Here is an 18078-nt window from a genome sequence, read left to right as displayed (position 1 = left end):
GCTAAATGTTAGATTGTAATAAATGAACTTTCACAGGAGGAAAAAAGCTTTTATGTTCACTCTTCAGACTTTTTTTTTTTTAGTAAAAAGTCTGAGACTAGTCAGCTTTAGAGGAAAGGGGAAAGAGGGAAGAAAAAGAAGATGGGCTTCCTTGACTCACATGTCCTTGATCATCCAATTCATTGTTGGTCAGCTTGAGTTTGTCGAAACTGACCACCTGTCTCATCCAAGTGTCTCCAGAAGCTAGAGAATCGGGGTGGATATAAACTCTTGGGGGCACAGGAGAATCTGCATTGCCAGCCACCATCCACTTGGAGCTGTGATACACGTATCTAAGATAAAGAGGGAAAGGGGAGAATTCAGAGACATACAGAGAAGGATGGAGACATAGGAAACAAATAGAGACAAGAAAGAGGAGAGGCAAGAAAAGTATTGACGAGAATATAGAAGAAATAGAAATGGACAGAGAACATGAGGGAGAAATGGAGAAGGGTAGATAACCAGGGTAGAGATGGAGATGGAGAAAGAGATGGGGTGGGGGAGGGGAGATAAGGATTGTGGTCTAATGATCAAAGCTACAGCTCTCACAAGAAAAACATTCTCACAGTCCCCTTTCTTTCTTCTCTCTTTCTTTGCCATGCACCCCTGTGTGCAAACAGGCATCCTGAACCACATGCTTAGCTATAGAAAAGGTATTTTACTGCAACCTTTCACCTCCCAAATGCAAACCATATAATCCCATGGCCACTTGTTCAGGATTTGGTGCCTTATTAAAAACATCTTCCATATTGTCCTATAAAACACAGCCATGTGCAGAGACCCTCCAAGCCTCTCACTTGTTAACCATTTCCTTGCTAAGAGTCTGAATCCTGAAGCACTTCTATGGGAATGGAGGGCCTTTGCATTAGTGCAACCATTCCCAGAAACACCACCAAGTCTTCCCAGTTAGTGTTCTCTTTGTTGACCCTACTTTTGAATTTTATCATCATCTATGCTTATTTGAATTTCATCATCTTCCATGTTATCTTCCCAACAAGCCCTGGAAACAAGACATTCTTGGTAGCAGAGGTCAATTTACCAAACTTTGCCAATTGCCCTATAGTTCTGGATAGTATTCTCCAAGAAGCTGGCACTTCCCTGCTTCTCAATTATGAAGGACCAAATGGGACCTGGACCCTGGAAAACAGAGGCACTCAATCCAAATCACAACTCACAAGATTCCCTGAGACAAAGCTGAAGCATCTCCCTCCTAAATCCTGTAATCCAGACCACTCCTCTCTTAGCCAGCTCTCTCCCCCTCCCATACTACTCCTGGTCTTCCCCATTCATTGTTACCACCAAATTCATGGGTTTATGGCCAAACTCTCAGACATTAGATGTTTCAAAACTGAGTCACGTTTCACTGATTTGACTGCGTTCTCAAAAGATCCATAAGCCGTAACTTATTTCTGAAAAACCTATGCATGAGTCACCCAGGAGACATGGAGACTCGGCTGGCCTTGGCCCCTTCTCCTTTCCCTCTCCAAAATACATCATCTCAACCCATTTAGAATTTCTTAAGCCCTATCATTCAACCTATTCATGATTTTCAAGGTTAACTGAATTAATTTCACACTTAAGATTTACCCAGTTTTTCCTACTATAGAAGACACTATACATCTCCACTCTCTCTTTAGACCTGGGGAGTTTTCCAGACCAAACCACTAGGGAGCTGTGATTTCTTACCTCTAGTTCCTACTTCCTACCTGGTGCTCTGCTGCAGGTCATTGGCATATCCACCATTCCTTGTTGCCTGTACAATGCACTGTTAAAATACTTCATCTAGTGAGTTTAAAGAACCCTCTTGGAATGTTGGTGATGCCCACAATTCCACATCCCATGGTCATCATTACCTGTATCTTTTATTGTCCACAGGCACAATATCCATTGCTATGTAGTACTGCTGGTGTGGATCCAGCCCAGTGATTTTTACTCTCATGGCAGGAAACATTCTCCTGTGAAGGAGAAGAAAGTAATAGGCTCAACAATCAGAGGGGGAGAAATAGCAGGATTAAAACCTTGAAGAGACTCTTCTTATTAGGAACCCTAAGCATACCAGAGCCCAATGTTCTCTAATTCTCAAAGTTGGCTTTTTTTTTTTTCATTTTGTAAATAACACTATAAAATATGCTGGGAACTTATATTGCTGAAATAGCACCTCTTCTCAGCTTAAATTGATGTATTTGATGAATCATACACTCATAGGGCTCTTATCATACCTGTTTCATATTATTAATCTAATATGTCTGTATAGCTATATGTGTGTATATCCATACATATGTTTCCTACCAGACTGTAATTTTCTTGAGAATAGGTACCATAATTTATACACGTATTACCCAAATAGCTTATCACAATTTATTGTGGGTGAATGTGAAATATTTTTTTATTACTTAAGTCTATTCAAAAAGACTAAAATAAGCTCTCAAGAAAAGAAGAATAAAGGAAGGTGCTACCTGTCCCCAAGTAAAGGGCCAGAACTTTTTTAAAGCACAAAACTGTAGAAACATTTCTGAGAGCTCTCAGGCTTTCAACGTGTGCGTCAGAGGAAGGAACCTATGGAGTTGGAAGCCAAGACCAAGTGAATTCTAGTGGTCTCTGGGCAATACCTTGTTTCTTCCACAATGGCTTGTTAAACTTGCCAAAGTGAGGTTAGGATATGGCACTTTACAACCACTCTCCTAATTGAAGAGAGGAGAGGAAGGAGCAGCCCAAAAGAGGTATTGAGTTTCAAGTAGTCTAGAATAAAGTTTACCATTCTTCTGTAACCATCAGAAAAAAAGAAAAACATCAAGATTTTTTGTGTGTCATTCATTTAGGGCCAGACATAAAAAGTGCTTAGTTCAAAAATGTGGGCTGCCTTGAATGTACTCTAGGGTACTTGTACACAAAATGCTGCATTAAGCTTAACCATCTGGGGCCAGTTAGCGGGGCTGGGCAGAGCACGGTGCTAATGAGGTCAAGGTCACAGGCTGGATCCACATCTGGCCTAATTGGCTGTGCTCCATTTCACGGCCGTAGACCACAGTCTGACCCCAGTCAGCCATCTTGCAAGTGTGCGCGGGCGGGTCACATGTGGGCCTCTGTTCTGGACACGCAGTCCACCACTCCTCTTGTAAAAGCAAATGTCCTCTGGTAGAGGGTCAGCAACATCATAATCATATTTGAGAGAAAGCACAAGAGAGACCATAGATCTTTAACAGGTTTTGTACATACGTAAAAAAAAAAATTTGCAACCATTTCTTCTTTATCACTTTTTTACTTTGCAGAAGCTTATGTTGGTATATTTACTTCCCTTAACCTTTGCAAATTTAATTACAAAACCTATACTTTAGTCTTGCCCAAATGAAACTTGATGGGCGTGCTACACATAATGACTAACTCCAGCTTCACTGTAGGTGAGGCACTTTGAGCTACATTAATTCTTTCCAAAATCTTGGGAAGCTCGGTCTATGCGTTAAATGCAGATCGCACCTTTCCCATCTCAATAGCAATGACTTACGATTAGCCTGAATATATAAATAATCAGAGAGCATCTTGGGATAGGGAAAGGTCCTCTCACTTGCTACCTAAGATAAGAAAACGTGGTTCCTCTTTGCCACCTACGTGGCTGTGTTATATTGAGAGACCTATTTCTTTTCTTGGTGACTTCCAGAAAAAGAGATAGATGTTTTTAAATTCAATACCTGTTTTGTCTGCAACACTTGTTATGTGACCTTGAGTGGAGGAGCTACTCATCTCTTCCCAGTACCCAAGTTCTAAAATGAATGAGCTGTGTGATTTTGGATAAGTAATTTAACTCACCTATAAAACAAAGGAATAGGACTAGATAATCTCTAAAGTCCCCTCCTACTTTAAAATTCTGTTTGAATTCTCTTCCTAAAAATTTAACCAAGTTGCCTTTATTTTTTGCCAGTATTTTAAGAAAACCAAGTAAAGTCATTAAAAAAACTCTGAAGAAAAATTAATCTTTCATATTTTACAAAATGATATGTGCGTTTGGTTTTAATTTTATGGCTAAATTTAGGCCAGTTCTTTATCTTCCAAAGCCATTCATCCCCGGCAGGCCTCTGTCCATGGTGCTGATTGCACGGTGCGTGTTGGTGCAGTCAGAGAGTGCAGGCTCTGTAGACAGTAGTAGCTTTAAATCAACAGGATTACAGTTTGGGGTGTGGCAAGAAATGAGAGTGATTAAGATCTTCTGAAGAGGAAGAGCGACAGAGGGTCATGCGTCCTAAGAGAATGGAAATCGTAATAAAAATCAAAAAGGACACCGTTTAGGAAGAAAAATGAGGTGAGAAGGAAGAAATTTCCTGGGCCAACGAGGGGAAGATGAAGGAAATTCACAGAGGAGAAAAGCCTTTGTAAGCTTCTGAGTTGTTCCAGTCTCATCTGCACAGAATTACATTAGTAGCAACAGCAGGCCCTGAGGCAATCCAATACAGAGGCAATGAATGGTGTTTCTAAATTTAAACAAATAATTCCAATTTGACTGCATGTCTGTGTCAGGGAATATCTGTACATATACAGGTGTGAAAGTGAAGTTTTGAATACAGAGATATGGAAAAGAAACCTTTGCAGAAGGACTTACGAGACCAGGACTTACGTGGTCAAGGATGGGCATTCTCCAAAGAGCAGGGAGGGAAGGCTGTGGTATTAGGGAAAAGAGTGACTGAACACACAGACCCAAGAGTCATGAAGTGAAAGCCCAAAATAAAAACTGGAAAATCTTGCAGACGAAAAATACATATTTAATATTGTCCCTCTCACCAAACTAACACCACGACCAGAATCATTTTAAAAATTAAAATAAAAGCACTTTCCTTGAATTGTTCTGTTTTCCTTCAAGCTTTACTATCATAAAATGGAGACCAGGAACAGCCTGTGAAGTCCAAGCAGTGAAGAGGAGACAGTGCTCCTCCTAAGAACCCTTTGAATGGTTTCACTCACTAAGAAAAATTAGAGAAGGAAAAGCGTTCCAGAATAAAGAGAAAACCAATGAGATTTCATGTCCATGGTAACCTGAGGCTTTAAGCACGCTTCACGGTGCTGGAGCGGTTTCTCTGCGTGCATTCAGGTGAACTGGACCCCATTAAGTCTTCTACTTTAAATGCCCACGTACATTCAGACCACTTGGGAGGAGTGAGGTGAGTCTGCCTAGGTCTCCAACGCATGTGACACTATGTGGAATGGCTTTGAAAATATGAAAGTCACATAATCTTTTGGGTTAATTTCAATGAACTATTCCTATATACTCAAAGCTTTGTTTTTCCTAATTCTTTTTCATTTTGAATGCAAAGGGCAAGAACAACAATGGTTTCTTTGTGGTGCAGAGTCATAAACAGTGAAAACCTCGCTTTAGAGCCAGACAAATTAGTGTGGAATTCTGGAGCTGCCCCTTCCCATGCCTGTGGCCTTAGTCAAGTTAATTAACCTCTTTCAGAGTCCGCCTCCTCATCCACGTATGGGATAAGCATATCCTACCTCATACTACTGCTGTGAATTTTAAATGAGATAATTATGGTGAGGGTCCCCACAAAACAGGGACCTGACTATGGGAAACTGAAAGATATCTAAAAAAGAGCAGCTTGATTAAAAACGTTTATGTCAAGAGAAACTATATTCTTAAATTCTTTGTCATCCTAGACATATTTTTTGCAACAATTTCCACCATGACATAAATAAAGATTTGTAATAATTTCAAGCCAACAATAAAACGTAAGGGGCCAACAAGCAGGGCTTAGAAGATGCACAAAGCCCACTACTTAAACAAAGTTCTTACAAAAACACCTGGCTGTTTTAAAAGCTTTAGAAAGTGCCAGCTCTTCTTTGGGGAGTGAATGCTTTCTTTTGAAAATACCGAGTGGTGAAGGAAACACTTGCTTTGAAAACATATCTTTTGGTTGTTGGGAGTCCACGGACCGAAACGTTTGCAAGGACGGAGTGAGTGAGGGTTGAGTGGCCCGTACATAGCCAAAGCACGTAAAAACAACTGCATCACTTTACCAAGAAGTCCAGATCCAGAAAATCGTGTGCAAGTTGCTGCGGCTTCCCACAAATAAGCGACGATAAATAATAATAATAATAATAAAGAACCCTGCTTCTGTCCTCCGGTCTGTGCATGCGGCCGCTGGAAGGAACTCGCCCTCACCTGCCTGCTTTGGTGATGATCATTTCCGTTCCGATGTCGTGGAACCTCTTCCAGAGGTCGGCGCACTGCAGCTCCACCTGGATCTCCTCCATGGAGGCCAGGGCGGCAGGCCCGGGGCCCGCGGCGCCCGGGGCCAGCTCGGCATGCGCCTCGAAGGAGCAGGAGGACCGCTCGGGGAGCGCCTCGGAGTCGGACCCGGTGCTCTGCTCGGAATCTGCCAAGGGAACAGTGGAGCCTAGGTGAGACACGCCGAGTCCCCCACCACAGCCCCCCAGGCACACCCCACCCTACAGGGCCGCGGGTGGGGCGCAGAGGGGCAGGGAGGAGGGGGAACAAAAGGAGACTTGAGCTAGGAAGCTCCAGAGCACAGCACTCAGCCTCTTTTATTATTTCTTTTATGGTTTGTTTTTGTGATTTATGACCTTCTCTCGGGTTTCGTGTTTCCAACATGACATCTGGCATTTTAGTAAGTTTTAGCAACAGCTGAAGAAAACTGGCCCACAGCAGGCAATATAAAGAGTCCGCACGTCACCATGTTGAAGAGAATGAGGCCAAACTGGGGCGACGGAACAAATAAATGCCAATTAAAAAAAAAAATTACAAAATCTAGCTCCAAATACAGATTAGACAGTTTCATTTGGGACAAAAATGCTAGCAACTCTATTTTCTTTAGTTCTATACCACTCAGCACCAAGGTCCTTCGGTCAGTGTCAACATAGCAACTTTTCCTCTGCATGCCCTGATCCTCAAAAAGTAAAGAAATGTTATTTAGGATCTTCAGAAGCACTTTGCTGTAGGGGGAGTAAATGGCTAAAAGTCCAATCAGGACATGTTGGATGGGAAAAAAAAAAGGCTGCAGTGAGGCAAGGATATAAGCATATGGAAAAAGTTACCCGAGAAGGCGGCTGAAACAAAAGGAATACATGAGTTCAGGAGACACCTTGATTGGTTTCTGAAGTATGGGCAGAGGGGGGCGGTGAGCCCAACAGGGAGGTGGGACTGAGAGCGACCAAATAAAAACCTGGCGTGCTGCGCCAGATGGTCTTTTCCTATGTCTTCTGCACCGATGGAGGAGGAAAGGAAAGGGCGGGGATAAGAGGGGGAAGGAAGGCTGGAGTCAGATTTACCAGAAAACAGTTTTCTGTCATTTGCAAATTTTGCTTTTAGGGACCTGGCACCAAGATTTGCAGGTCCTGAGACCTTCCAAACTCATAGGAGCTAGTATGATTTTCTGAGATCAAATGATGCTGTAAACTAAGCCTAAGAACATATTTCTCAAATCCATCGTTACAACCCAGGATTCTGGTTGCGTCACCAGTAAATAAATACGTATCTAACAAAAGGCTGGAAACAGCAGTGGTCTACTCTGATCACCGAGTTTTCAGTGCTCCCAAGGGTCAGAGGTTTTTTGGCATCATTCCTTGACACTACTGGGATGGAAGGAGGATGGTGGAGAATCCCACGTCACCTCGCTGCCATCCCCACTTCCCTGGGGCCAGTGTTCACGCCTGTGGACGACCCACCTCGCAACTGCTTCCTTTGTCCTTCTTTCTCCTCCTGACAGTTTTCTCTCTCAGCCTCTCTGACAAGAGTCCCCCATAGCTTTGCCACAGCCCACGGGGGACAAAGCGTCATTCTCTCCACCTTCCCCTGTTCTTCCCCCCCCACTTCTGAAGGACCTTCAGGATGCTGCGGAACAGCACTAAATGCCTAAAGAAACGAGAAGGTTCTGCCCAAACACTTTAGTTATCCATGAGCATTAGCCCCAGTCACCACAGTCATGGGGGAAAAAAGCTAAAAAGTTTTATAACTTTATAAAGTTATAACTTTATAAAGTTTTTTTAAAAAACTTTTATAACTTTTGAGGGCCCAGCCTACATTATAATTTTATACTTTGGGCTAAAGGTCTCTAAGACAGGAGCTGTATTTGGTCTCCCTGAAGCACAGAAAAGTGGAACTACTTATCTAAGAGGAGAGCTGCTGTTGAGTGACACACACCTATCCTGGGTGGAATCTATATGCCTTCCAGTAGCAGAGCCATTACAGCACACACTCAGCCAAACGTAGTAATTCAGAGCCCCTGAGAACGTGGATTCCCAAATCCCATTCTGATTCTGTGATATCGCAAGAGCTCCTCACTTGTCATGAATATTGCAAATTTCTAAAAATCTTCTTACATCAAGATTTTAAAAAATTTTGTAAAGCCTTTTCACTGCCGAGTATTACAATTACAAAAACATTTGGAAATAGACACCCTAAGCAGGGTCCAGCAGGAATTTTGGACAAATCATTTTCCCAGTGTAAGTTCAAGAAGGGAGAGGAGAGGGAAAGATAACGATGCACGACGTGACAAATATTGAATGGTAGCAAAGTTGAGGTCGAGATTGGAATGGGGACTACAGGAAAAAGAAGCCTTATTTTCTATGAGGCTCTAACGTTAGCATGCTGAGTCATAGGGAATGAAATTGGGACTCAAATCTAACTGCGAAAAGGGATAATGAGTAACCCTGGACAAGTCTCTTAATCTGGAGGAGCCTGTTTTCTCATTCCACCATTAGAGGGACTGAGCAAAAGTTGTTTATCATCTCTTCCGCCTCCACTGACTTAAAGAACGTATGAATCCTCTCTGGTGCAAGTCTCTGTGATAATAAGCAACCTCAATTAGAACTATCAATTTAAAAACTGTTCGGGCAAAAAGACAAGTTAGTGAGGAAAAAGATCAGGGCCTGGATTCACATTATCACAGGAGTTAAAAAAATTGAGTGTGTTTTATACGGGTTTACAGTTCAAATAAAATCAATCAAAAAGCACCTATTAACATGTGCCCTTATATGAGGTACCACGTAGGTCATTTAAAACAGAACCCCAGATCTTGGGAAGTTTCCCCATTAATATTGATTAATTTTATGTTTATTGAGTACATACTATGTGCCCAGCACTGTGCTACATTCTAAGAAAGACCAAAGTACATAATAGGATATTTACATTACAGTTGGAGACTGTGAGCATTCACAAATAATCAGACACCAAAATAGACACTACCACAAAATTCCCCACACCATATTATCCTATTTGTCTCCTAGGACTTAAAAAAAAAAAAAAAAAAGTGGGGGGAGGGATCTGAGAGGGTTAGAATAGTCCTGGGTAACCCATTCTTAATAGGAAAGAAATGTACAAGTCTGTGGACGGAGAGGTGGTATTGGTCTACATGAAGAGAATTTTCAAGTAGTGGACGTTTCCCTAGAAACACTTCCTGAGTGCCTAGCTTCTCACTCCCTCACAAAACAGAACCCAGTGACTTTTATACAGAGATTAGAGACATGGTCTCTACATAATTATTGCAAATATTGCCCACACTTGCAATACCATGAAAGAGCCATGAATTCTCCACTCTGAATTGTTCCTTAGAAATCATAACTTAGACATAAAATGTTATATTTTATGTGTTTTTTTTAAACTCCCAGAGGAGTTAGTCCATCTGTGAAGTAAGCTCAGGACAACACCCTCCAAAAAATCTTTTCAGAGTCAAGATCAACAGCCTGGGTAAAAACAAATTTCAATCTTGTGAAATGCATTTCAGAATCACAATGACATAAAATATTCAGGCTAATCAGATCAATAATTGTACGTTAAACAATAAGCTATTAATCAGAATGTATAATCAAGTTACCTAAGTCATAAAGATAAGAAATACACAGTTGGCTATTTCAATCAAATCTTATCATCCATTCAGAAATATAATCAGTTGCCTGAAGATCAGAAAACAGCTCTGTGTTTTCAAGTCCTTTATTCTTGGAAATCTGTGACTTCCTGTCTTCAAAAATAAATAAATAAACACCATTAGGCGCTCATTTGAATGACCCCAGAAAGACTTCTTGGCTATCAGATACTTCTTACAAAATCGTATTTTAACAAGGGAAGTTTCAGTGAATGAGGAACATAAATGGCAACGTTACACGAAACCAAGAAAATTAAAGGAGTGACCTTAGGAAACCTGCTCTGAGCCAGTCATAAGAACAAAGTATGACTCACAGGCCCAAACCAACACATGTATTCCCCTCCAGAAAGCTACCTTCTATTTCTGACCTATTTCTGCCTGGATAAAATGGATACTATAACACTGAGGTCCACAGAAAGTGTCAGTCTCAATTCACAGAGCGAGCATTATAGACTTTCTCAATTTACATTTTACTCATTCCCTAGTCTGCCCTTCAGGCTAATGCGGTAGACATGGCACATGCTTTTCTGTCCACTGTGGACTTAGAGAAACCGAGAGCTAGCTGAGCTAGAAGGTGGTCCTTGGCCTCCAGTTCCAACGCTCAGGTCTTCCAAGATCATATTCCAGGTGCAGCGCTGGACGGAGCAGCCAGCAGTTCTGCAGCCCCTCTCACATATTTGACCATTCTCACAAAATAAATGGTTTAAATAAATACCTTTGATCTTGGCCAAGTCACATAACTCTTCTGGCCCCCAATCTCCTTCATCGCTGTAACACAGCGCACACATGCTTAATTAGAGGAGTTGAGAAGTCCCTTTTACCTCTCATGTTGAGCAGGTGGCGCAGATGTACAGCTTAGCACCACCAAGTCTAGCAAGAGCAAGCTGACTGTCACAAGGTGATTCGGTTGTTACATAACATACAGAAAGCGCCTTAAATTACAGTGTACTTTGATTTTATTTTTTTAAGATTTATTTTATTTATTTCCCTCCCCTTTCCGCCCTTGTCTGCTCTGTCCATTCACTGTGTGTTCTTCTGCATCCGCTTGCATTATCAGGCGGCACTGGTAATATGCATCTCTTTTTTGTTGCGTCATCTTGCTGCATCAGCTCTCCATGTGTGCTGCACCACTCCTCAGCAGGCGGCGCTTTTTTCACATGGGGTGGTTCTCCTTGCGAGGCGCACACCTTGCACGTGGGGCTCCCCTACTCGGGGGACACCCCTGCGTGGCAGGGCACTCCTTGCGTGCAGCAGCACTGCTCATGAGCCAGCTCCACACGGGTCAGGAGGTCCTGGGATTGAACCCTGGACCCTCCATACGGTAGACGGACGCTTCATCAGTTGAGCCACATCCACTTTCCTGATTTTAAACTTAATACCACACAGGACATTACTAAATCATATTATAATCCATCAATGATTTGTATCTCCATTTAACACATTCTCTTTGAAGAATTATTCATTACTATAGTGAACAAGGCACATTTACTCCTGGGGCTCTGTTATTCATGGGCAGTGGGATCTTGAAAAGTCTCTTCAGTCCGCTGAGCTGTTCCTTTATCTTTACTCTAAGGGCCTGGGGACCTCAGATGTCTTCCTGCTCAAAAAACAACATTTATATTTTTATGATCAAACAGAACCTAATGATTCTGTCGCTAACATTATTATTGACTTTGGACAGTGAGAGGAATGTGAGCCCACAAGAACTATCTCAACCAGAAGATAATGGTCAACATATACTGAGCACAGACTGTGAGTCAGGCACTAGACTAAGATTTTGCATTCATGATATCACTTAATACAATAAATCAGAGTTATTATCTCCATTAATAAATTGTTGACGCCCAAGTCCAGATAATATTATGTGGGGAGCCACCCGCTGTGAGGTCTGTTTACAGCCTCCCACAACATGGCGGAGTTCACAAATCTGCCCTGTCATTTCCTTATTCTTCTCCTCCCTGCTTCTTTGTTCTCCCCCTCCCGCCACTACTCAGGTGACCACAGCAATACGAATGCGCAAGGCGCGAAACTCCACAGACCCGGTGCGAACTGTCGGCCAATCCCCTCCTTGGACGTCTGCCACCCACAAGACCAGCCTATCACCTATGTACACGTTCCCTTCCCTCTCTATGTATTCCCGTGTTCTACCCCCAATAAACGAGGCTTGATCAGAACCCTGTCTTGCCTCCATTCTTCTCTCGACTCCTGCCCCTCCCCCTGCTTCTTCCCACAGGCCCCTGGACTCGCCCCCGCCAGCTCGGGCAATATTACATTACATCTGCCTCCTGAAGACTGCAGGCTTATAGGGCTATATCTAGTTCCATTTTTATTTCACCAAATATCTCGGTTTTCTATGGTCCAGGTTATATGCTAATGGACCAAAACAAATAAAACAGGTTCTTGCTCTGAAGGAGCTCACAGTCCGGCAGGCGCTTGTCCCATACTTGGTAGAGCATGTGAGGGAAGTGGGAGGTGAGACAAGATATGAGGGTCAAAGGCAAGTTAAATTCAACTGAACAACTATTAAGTGAACACTTTCTACATGCCAGTCACTGTCCTAGACTCTTGGGAGTAAGAAGCAAAAACCTCTGCCCACGTGGAGACTGCATTCTGAAAGGCCCTTGGATGCTGTGCTATGAAATTTAGACCTTATTCTACATATACTACAATTTTCTTTTAAATGAGGCTAATGATAGTTCTGTCTTCTCTTCCATACTATGAATTCCACAAGCTGAGTGTAATGCTTTGACACATTTCCTGTATGAATGAAGAATGATTGTTCATCATCCACCATCAGTGATGATGGTAGGTTATAGAAAGCTGCCATCTAGTCAGGTAAGTGATAAAGAATTTTCCGAGGTTAAATGCAGAGTGCTGCTATAGTTTTACCCCAAAGAAGAAAACAGTTTTAAACAACTAAAGAAGGAAGGCCCAACTCAGATGACAACTGAACACTTCGTCATTCTTTTTTTTTTCCCTGCCCAAGACTGGTGCGCGACTACAGTACGTGGTATTTCCTACCTACCTGACGGGGCCGTGCTGACTCCTTGGTCTACTTCCTGTGTCCCAAAGTCTCTAGAACCAAGGCTCCCACAGCCGTCTCAGGACTCCCATCCTCACCAGGATGGACAGCTGAAGCTTCTAACCAGTCCGCACCCTCCGTACCAGGCTTGAGCAAACTCCTATTTTCCAGAGGACTTCTGCAGTAGCAATTGCTCCTGAGCTGTCAGATTTTCATCAGGGAGCTTAGAGAAAGCTGGTGATGAAACGTTTCACAGCATAATTCTAAGCAGGGCAGAGGCCGAGCATTTGGCGCTGGTCGAGTGTGGACTGAGCCCAAGTGAGATACCCAGGTGAAGAGCCTCAAGGGAACCCAGGTTGGATTAAACTAAAATTATGATGCTCGCAAACCCTCAGATGAGCCTGTGAGATGACCTTAGTACTGTAATGGAGCCCCTGAGCTCTCGAGCCCCCCCAGCTCGACTTGGGGTAGGGGGCAGGTAACCCGAAGCCTGCAGTGCCCATGCCAATAAACCAATTAGGGAGACTAAGAGCACATCTCTCTCCAGCTGCCTAAAGTGCTCTCCCCCTGACCACCAGCCCTCTCTCAGCAATACTCAGAGCCACAGGCAAGGATCCAGAGTCATCCCAGAGATCTAAGCCTTTTAAGAGGCTTTGCAAAGAAGGCACAGTAGCAGTTCTTGTATCTATTTCTTGCTGCGCAGAGAAAGGTCCAATGTCATTAAAGATTCAATCTCCAGTGCCCCGGTAGAAGCAAAAAAGGAAGCAAAGTGAAGAGACATTGGACTAGGCACTCGATATGCATTACCCCATGTAAATTTCACAGAAACCCTAGAAAGTAGGCATTATTGAAGCCATCGTACAAATAGGGAAACTGAGGCTTGGCAATATTAAGAGGCTTTTCTCATACCATAGAACCGGAAGACGTCAGAGCAGGGTGGGAGTTGGTCTCACTCCAGACTTGATGTTCTTTCCATTAGCCACTGTTACCTTGTTTTCAAAACTAGAACTGCAGAGCTGTGTGCTCCCCAATCTGAACTCAGAAATGCAGAATTAACAATCAGCCTGCTTAGTCAGAAGATAGCTCTTTGGAGAAAGGAGAAAATGCAAAACAAGGACAGTTTTCCTTTCTCAGTACCAGGCAGTTATGTTCAGGAATACTTGAATAAGTAAGAACAAGTGTGAAAGGACTTCTTTTGTTGTATCTCACTTCCTGTTGCTAGTCCCATCTGGTTAAAAGACCCAAATGTGGCAGATCACTGAAGGTCACCATCAATGTCAAATCACTCTTTTACTTTAACCTAGACCAATAAGCAAAATAACACTAGAAGGTACTTGGAAGAATGTTAAGACTTTGAGAAATTTGTAATGACAGCATTGAAAGACAGGAAAAGCAGCCATTTATTAAGGCTCAACTCAATTCCGAGTTCAGGGCCCAAAAGTTTTTAATAGTCTTAAATGGATAGTTATGCTTGAGGAGAATTCATCTGCTAATAATACATGTGAAAGCACTTTATAAACAGTAAAGTGTCAAATAAACATATAAGATTATATTCCAATGATCAAGTTTGTCAGGAAGGCAAAAAAAAATAAGGAACAAATATGGGTCCTGGATTTTCTAGAACCGTCTTAATTTCATATATCCTATTTCATTCTTTCCATAAAATTAATATTTGTGAGACCAATTTTTGGTTCAGAAAATATTCCTTGTGAAAGCACAGATATTTGCAAATTCACCACAAGTCACATGGCAATATCTAGTCTCAAAACGCCTCTTGCACCAGGCGTCCTTCAAAAGTTGATTCTGATTGACTGGGTGGTCCTCAAGATTTACCAGGCGAATTTAGGCCAGCAGCTGTCAACACAGACTCCTTGCTGAGGCTCATGGCATTTTTGCTGGGTCAAGTGACATATTAGCTCATCACCAAGCCACTGCTTGTTTGCTCTTTGCAACCACAACCACCCACCACCTTCTACCCACCTGTCCACCCGCCTGACCACTGCCATAGCGCCATTATACATGTGCCATAGCAGTCTCTTAATTTCAGGGAAGTGAAAAGCAGGCCCGCCATAAAGGTCACTTGCTTTACACCACATTCGAATGTTCCCATTGAGCACCAATAAACAAATAAACTCATGCTGATGTGCTAAAGGAAAAGAACCAAGAGGCTAATTTCCAAGCAACATGTACACTTTAGCAGCCACTTCTGGAGACAGGGCTACTGGAGGTGCAATTTCAAAAATGGAAGTAGGATAGATATTCCAGCACAGCCAGGGACATGCACCACCTTTCCAATTTTATTCAGAAGACCACTGGCTACACTAAGCTTCAGATCCACCAACCTGTCATGCCAAACACAGAGAAGCATCCTGTCTCAGGAATGTAACAACTACAGGCCTGGTGACTATATGGCAATCTCTCCAGCAACCTTCTGAATTCATCTATTCAATCAATCATTTATTTATTCAACAAATAATGTTTTTTATTATCTAGCATAGTCCTGGTAATGTGTTAGGTACTGTGAGGGGAACACAAAAGCATAAGATACGATCCATGTCCTCAAGAGCTTAAAAAATCCTGTAAGGAGACAGTATGAATTTTTAAATAAATCCGATAAAAGTAGAATGGTCAAAACCCAGTATGACACCTAACACATTTGGGATGCAAGGAATTCAAATGATGTAGTTCTAACTCACCTCTTCTCTTTCCAGCCAAACAAGTCATTTAACTTCTTTGAGCCTTAATTTTATCATTTTTTAAATGAGGGTATCATTAACACCTATGCTGTAAAATTTTATGAACAGCTAATGAAGCTGTATGGGTGTGTTTATGTAAATTCCTTATCAACAGTAAAACAGATGTATGAATACTAATTTTCATGTACTATTATCTAAGAGAGGTAGCAACAAAACGCTATCAGAGTATAGAAGTAAAAGGAATCTCTGACAGTACAGGGATCTTTTCTGGGTCTAAGGAAGAGATGTCTGTGAGATTCTGCAGAGGTGAGGGATGGAGGAGAAGGAGCTTCCAGGAAAAGGGAATTTGGTGGCAATGTCATGGCAGTAAAATCCACCAGATATGTTTAGAGAACAGCACATAATCCAGTCTACATCTGTGTTATTCCTCTTATATCTCTAGTACTTGGAACAGTGTCTTGCATCTGTTATTGGTGCAATAAAATCTTGTTTAAATGAATGAGTGAGTGAGTGAATGAACGAATGCTGTATGCTTAGCAAAGTATGAGAAGGGACGTGGCTGGAGAAGAACTGGGAGGTAGGCTGGAGCCAGATGAAGTATCTTGAATGTTATTCTTCTTCTGGTGTCTTCCAGGAAACCAATATATCCCTAATAATGAGGTGTCTTAACTAACTGCCATGTTCCCAAGGAAATCCCAAAAGAGTCACCTCCTGACCTCACAGCCCGAGCTACCAAAGTCCTTCCAGTTTTTCCTCCCATGACTGTGAGAAGCATGAAACTGCCTGACCCAGGGTCTTCCAGGGAATTTATGCTGGTCATGCCTGCTTGCTGGACGAGTTCAGTCGTCCTGGGGAAGCAGACAGTCAAGCATCTACATCTCCCCACGTGAACCTAAGGAGTGACGGTGCCCGCCTGTCACAGAGAAAATGGGGAAGGGCCCGCCCGTGGGCGAGTGCTGGAGCTGTGATGCTGAGGGAGAGCTGCCAGGCAGCTGTGCCCTCCTCAGGAGGTGGTCGCTCCTGCACTCACCGCTGCTGCGTTCATGCACCCCCACACCTCTAGTGACCCTGCTGTCCACAAGGAAGCCCTCCAGAGATGGCAGGGGAGGCCTCCCTGAGAGCCCTCAGACCCCGGTGTGTGGCTCTGGGCAAGCGACTCCTCTCTGAGCCAGTTTCCTCATCTGGATAGTTCACGGTTAAAGCCCCTGGTAGGGAAGCAGACTTGGCCCAGGGGTTAGGGCGTCCGCCTACCACATGGGAGGTCCGCGGTTCAAACCCAGGGCCTCCCTGACCCGTGTGGAGCTGGCCCATGTGCAGTGCTGATGCGCGCAAGGAGTGCCCTGCCACGCAGGGGTGTCCCCCATGTAGGGGAGCCCCATGTGCAAGGAGTGCACCCCGTAAGGAGAGCCGCCCAGTGCGAAAGAAAGTGCAGCCTGCCCAGGAATGGCGCCGCACACATGGAGAGCTGACACAGCAAGATGACGCAACAAAAAGAAACACAGATTCCCGTGCTGCTGACAACAACAGAAGCGGACAAAGAAGAACACACAGCAAATAGACACAGAGAACAGAAAACTGGGGCGGGGTGGGGAATAAATAAAAAAATAAATCTTTAAAAAAATAAAAAATAAAAGCCCCTGGTACACAGTAGTCACATGTTAAATGTTAGTTCCTACCCTCAGTTGGAAACGGAGGTGACATTTTCCATCTCCACATGATGAGGAAAGAGGGTTTGCATCCTTTTAGGTGGATAAAAATAAATCCCAATAGCGAAAATTAAAACATTTAAGAGGAAAGGACCACAAAGTAAAGAAAATCGCATGAGGGCCTGCAGCAAAAACTATTAACCTTGAATGGCATTAGAAGGAGAAAGGGTGGCAAGGCAAAGACACAGAGAAAATGACAACTAAAAAAGCTTGATTTTGTGGGGGTTTCCTCAAGGAATGCCTACCACACTATTTAAAAGGGAAGGGACTAGAATCTGAAAGAAGAGGGAGCAGGGCAGACCACTGCAGCGAGATGGATATTGGAAGTTTAGTAAGGCAGAGGGCCAGGAAAGCCCACTCCAGCCTTGAACAGAGAAGAGAGAGATCAGCCCAGGCTGAAGAAGTAGCCCAAGGGCTGCCCCATGAGAAGTGGAGGTGCAGAAGAGAGCTGGGAGCCTGCAGGCTACAACCTCAGGCCCCCCGGCACAGGAGACAGGAGGTACGCAGGAAGGAGGCAGGCTCTAGAGCTGAGGGAAGGTCCCAGGGAGCGTGAGGGTGAAAGCCAAGAGCTGGGCACTCTGATTTTCGCATGGGAGGTAACTGAGACGTAGACAAGGTGACGTGCCCAGCACCACCACCAGCAGGACCAGAGAGAAGAAAGGGAGCTGGGTGCCTCTTCCTCCAAAGCTTGAACTCATTCAATCATCCCCCTCCACCTTCGGAAACCCGAAAATCAAGTGTTTTTA

At 43.4% G+C, this 18078-nt stretch overlaps 1 protein-coding gene across 1 annotated transcript in view; it reads right to left on the bottom strand.

The window, feature by feature from the left end:
* Positions 1 to 18078, bottom strand: part of TBX15 (T-box transcription factor 15) — a 99545-nt gene that overhangs the window by 35288 nt on the left and 46179 nt on the right. Inside the window, exons 2-4 of the mRNA XM_004456605.2 lie at positions 6191 to 6404; positions 1893 to 1994; positions 161 to 332 (exon numbers count right to left, since the gene is read on the bottom strand). Of these exons, the coding sequence (XP_004456662.2) occupies positions 161 to 332; positions 1893 to 1994; positions 6191 to 6404 (488 nt within the window). The remainder of the gene's footprint in view (positions 1 to 160; positions 333 to 1892; positions 1995 to 6190; positions 6405 to 18078) is intronic.

This window comes from Dasypus novemcinctus, chromosome 9 (genome assembly GCF_030445035.2).
Source record: "Dasypus novemcinctus isolate mDasNov1 chromosome 9, mDasNov1.1.hap2, whole genome shotgun sequence".
In the NCBI taxonomy this organism is placed as follows: Eukaryota; Metazoa; Chordata; class Mammalia; order Cingulata; family Dasypodidae; genus Dasypus; species Dasypus novemcinctus.
The sequence above is the reverse complement of the archived record's forward strand: the minus strand, read 5'-3'. Positions and strand labels throughout refer to the sequence as shown.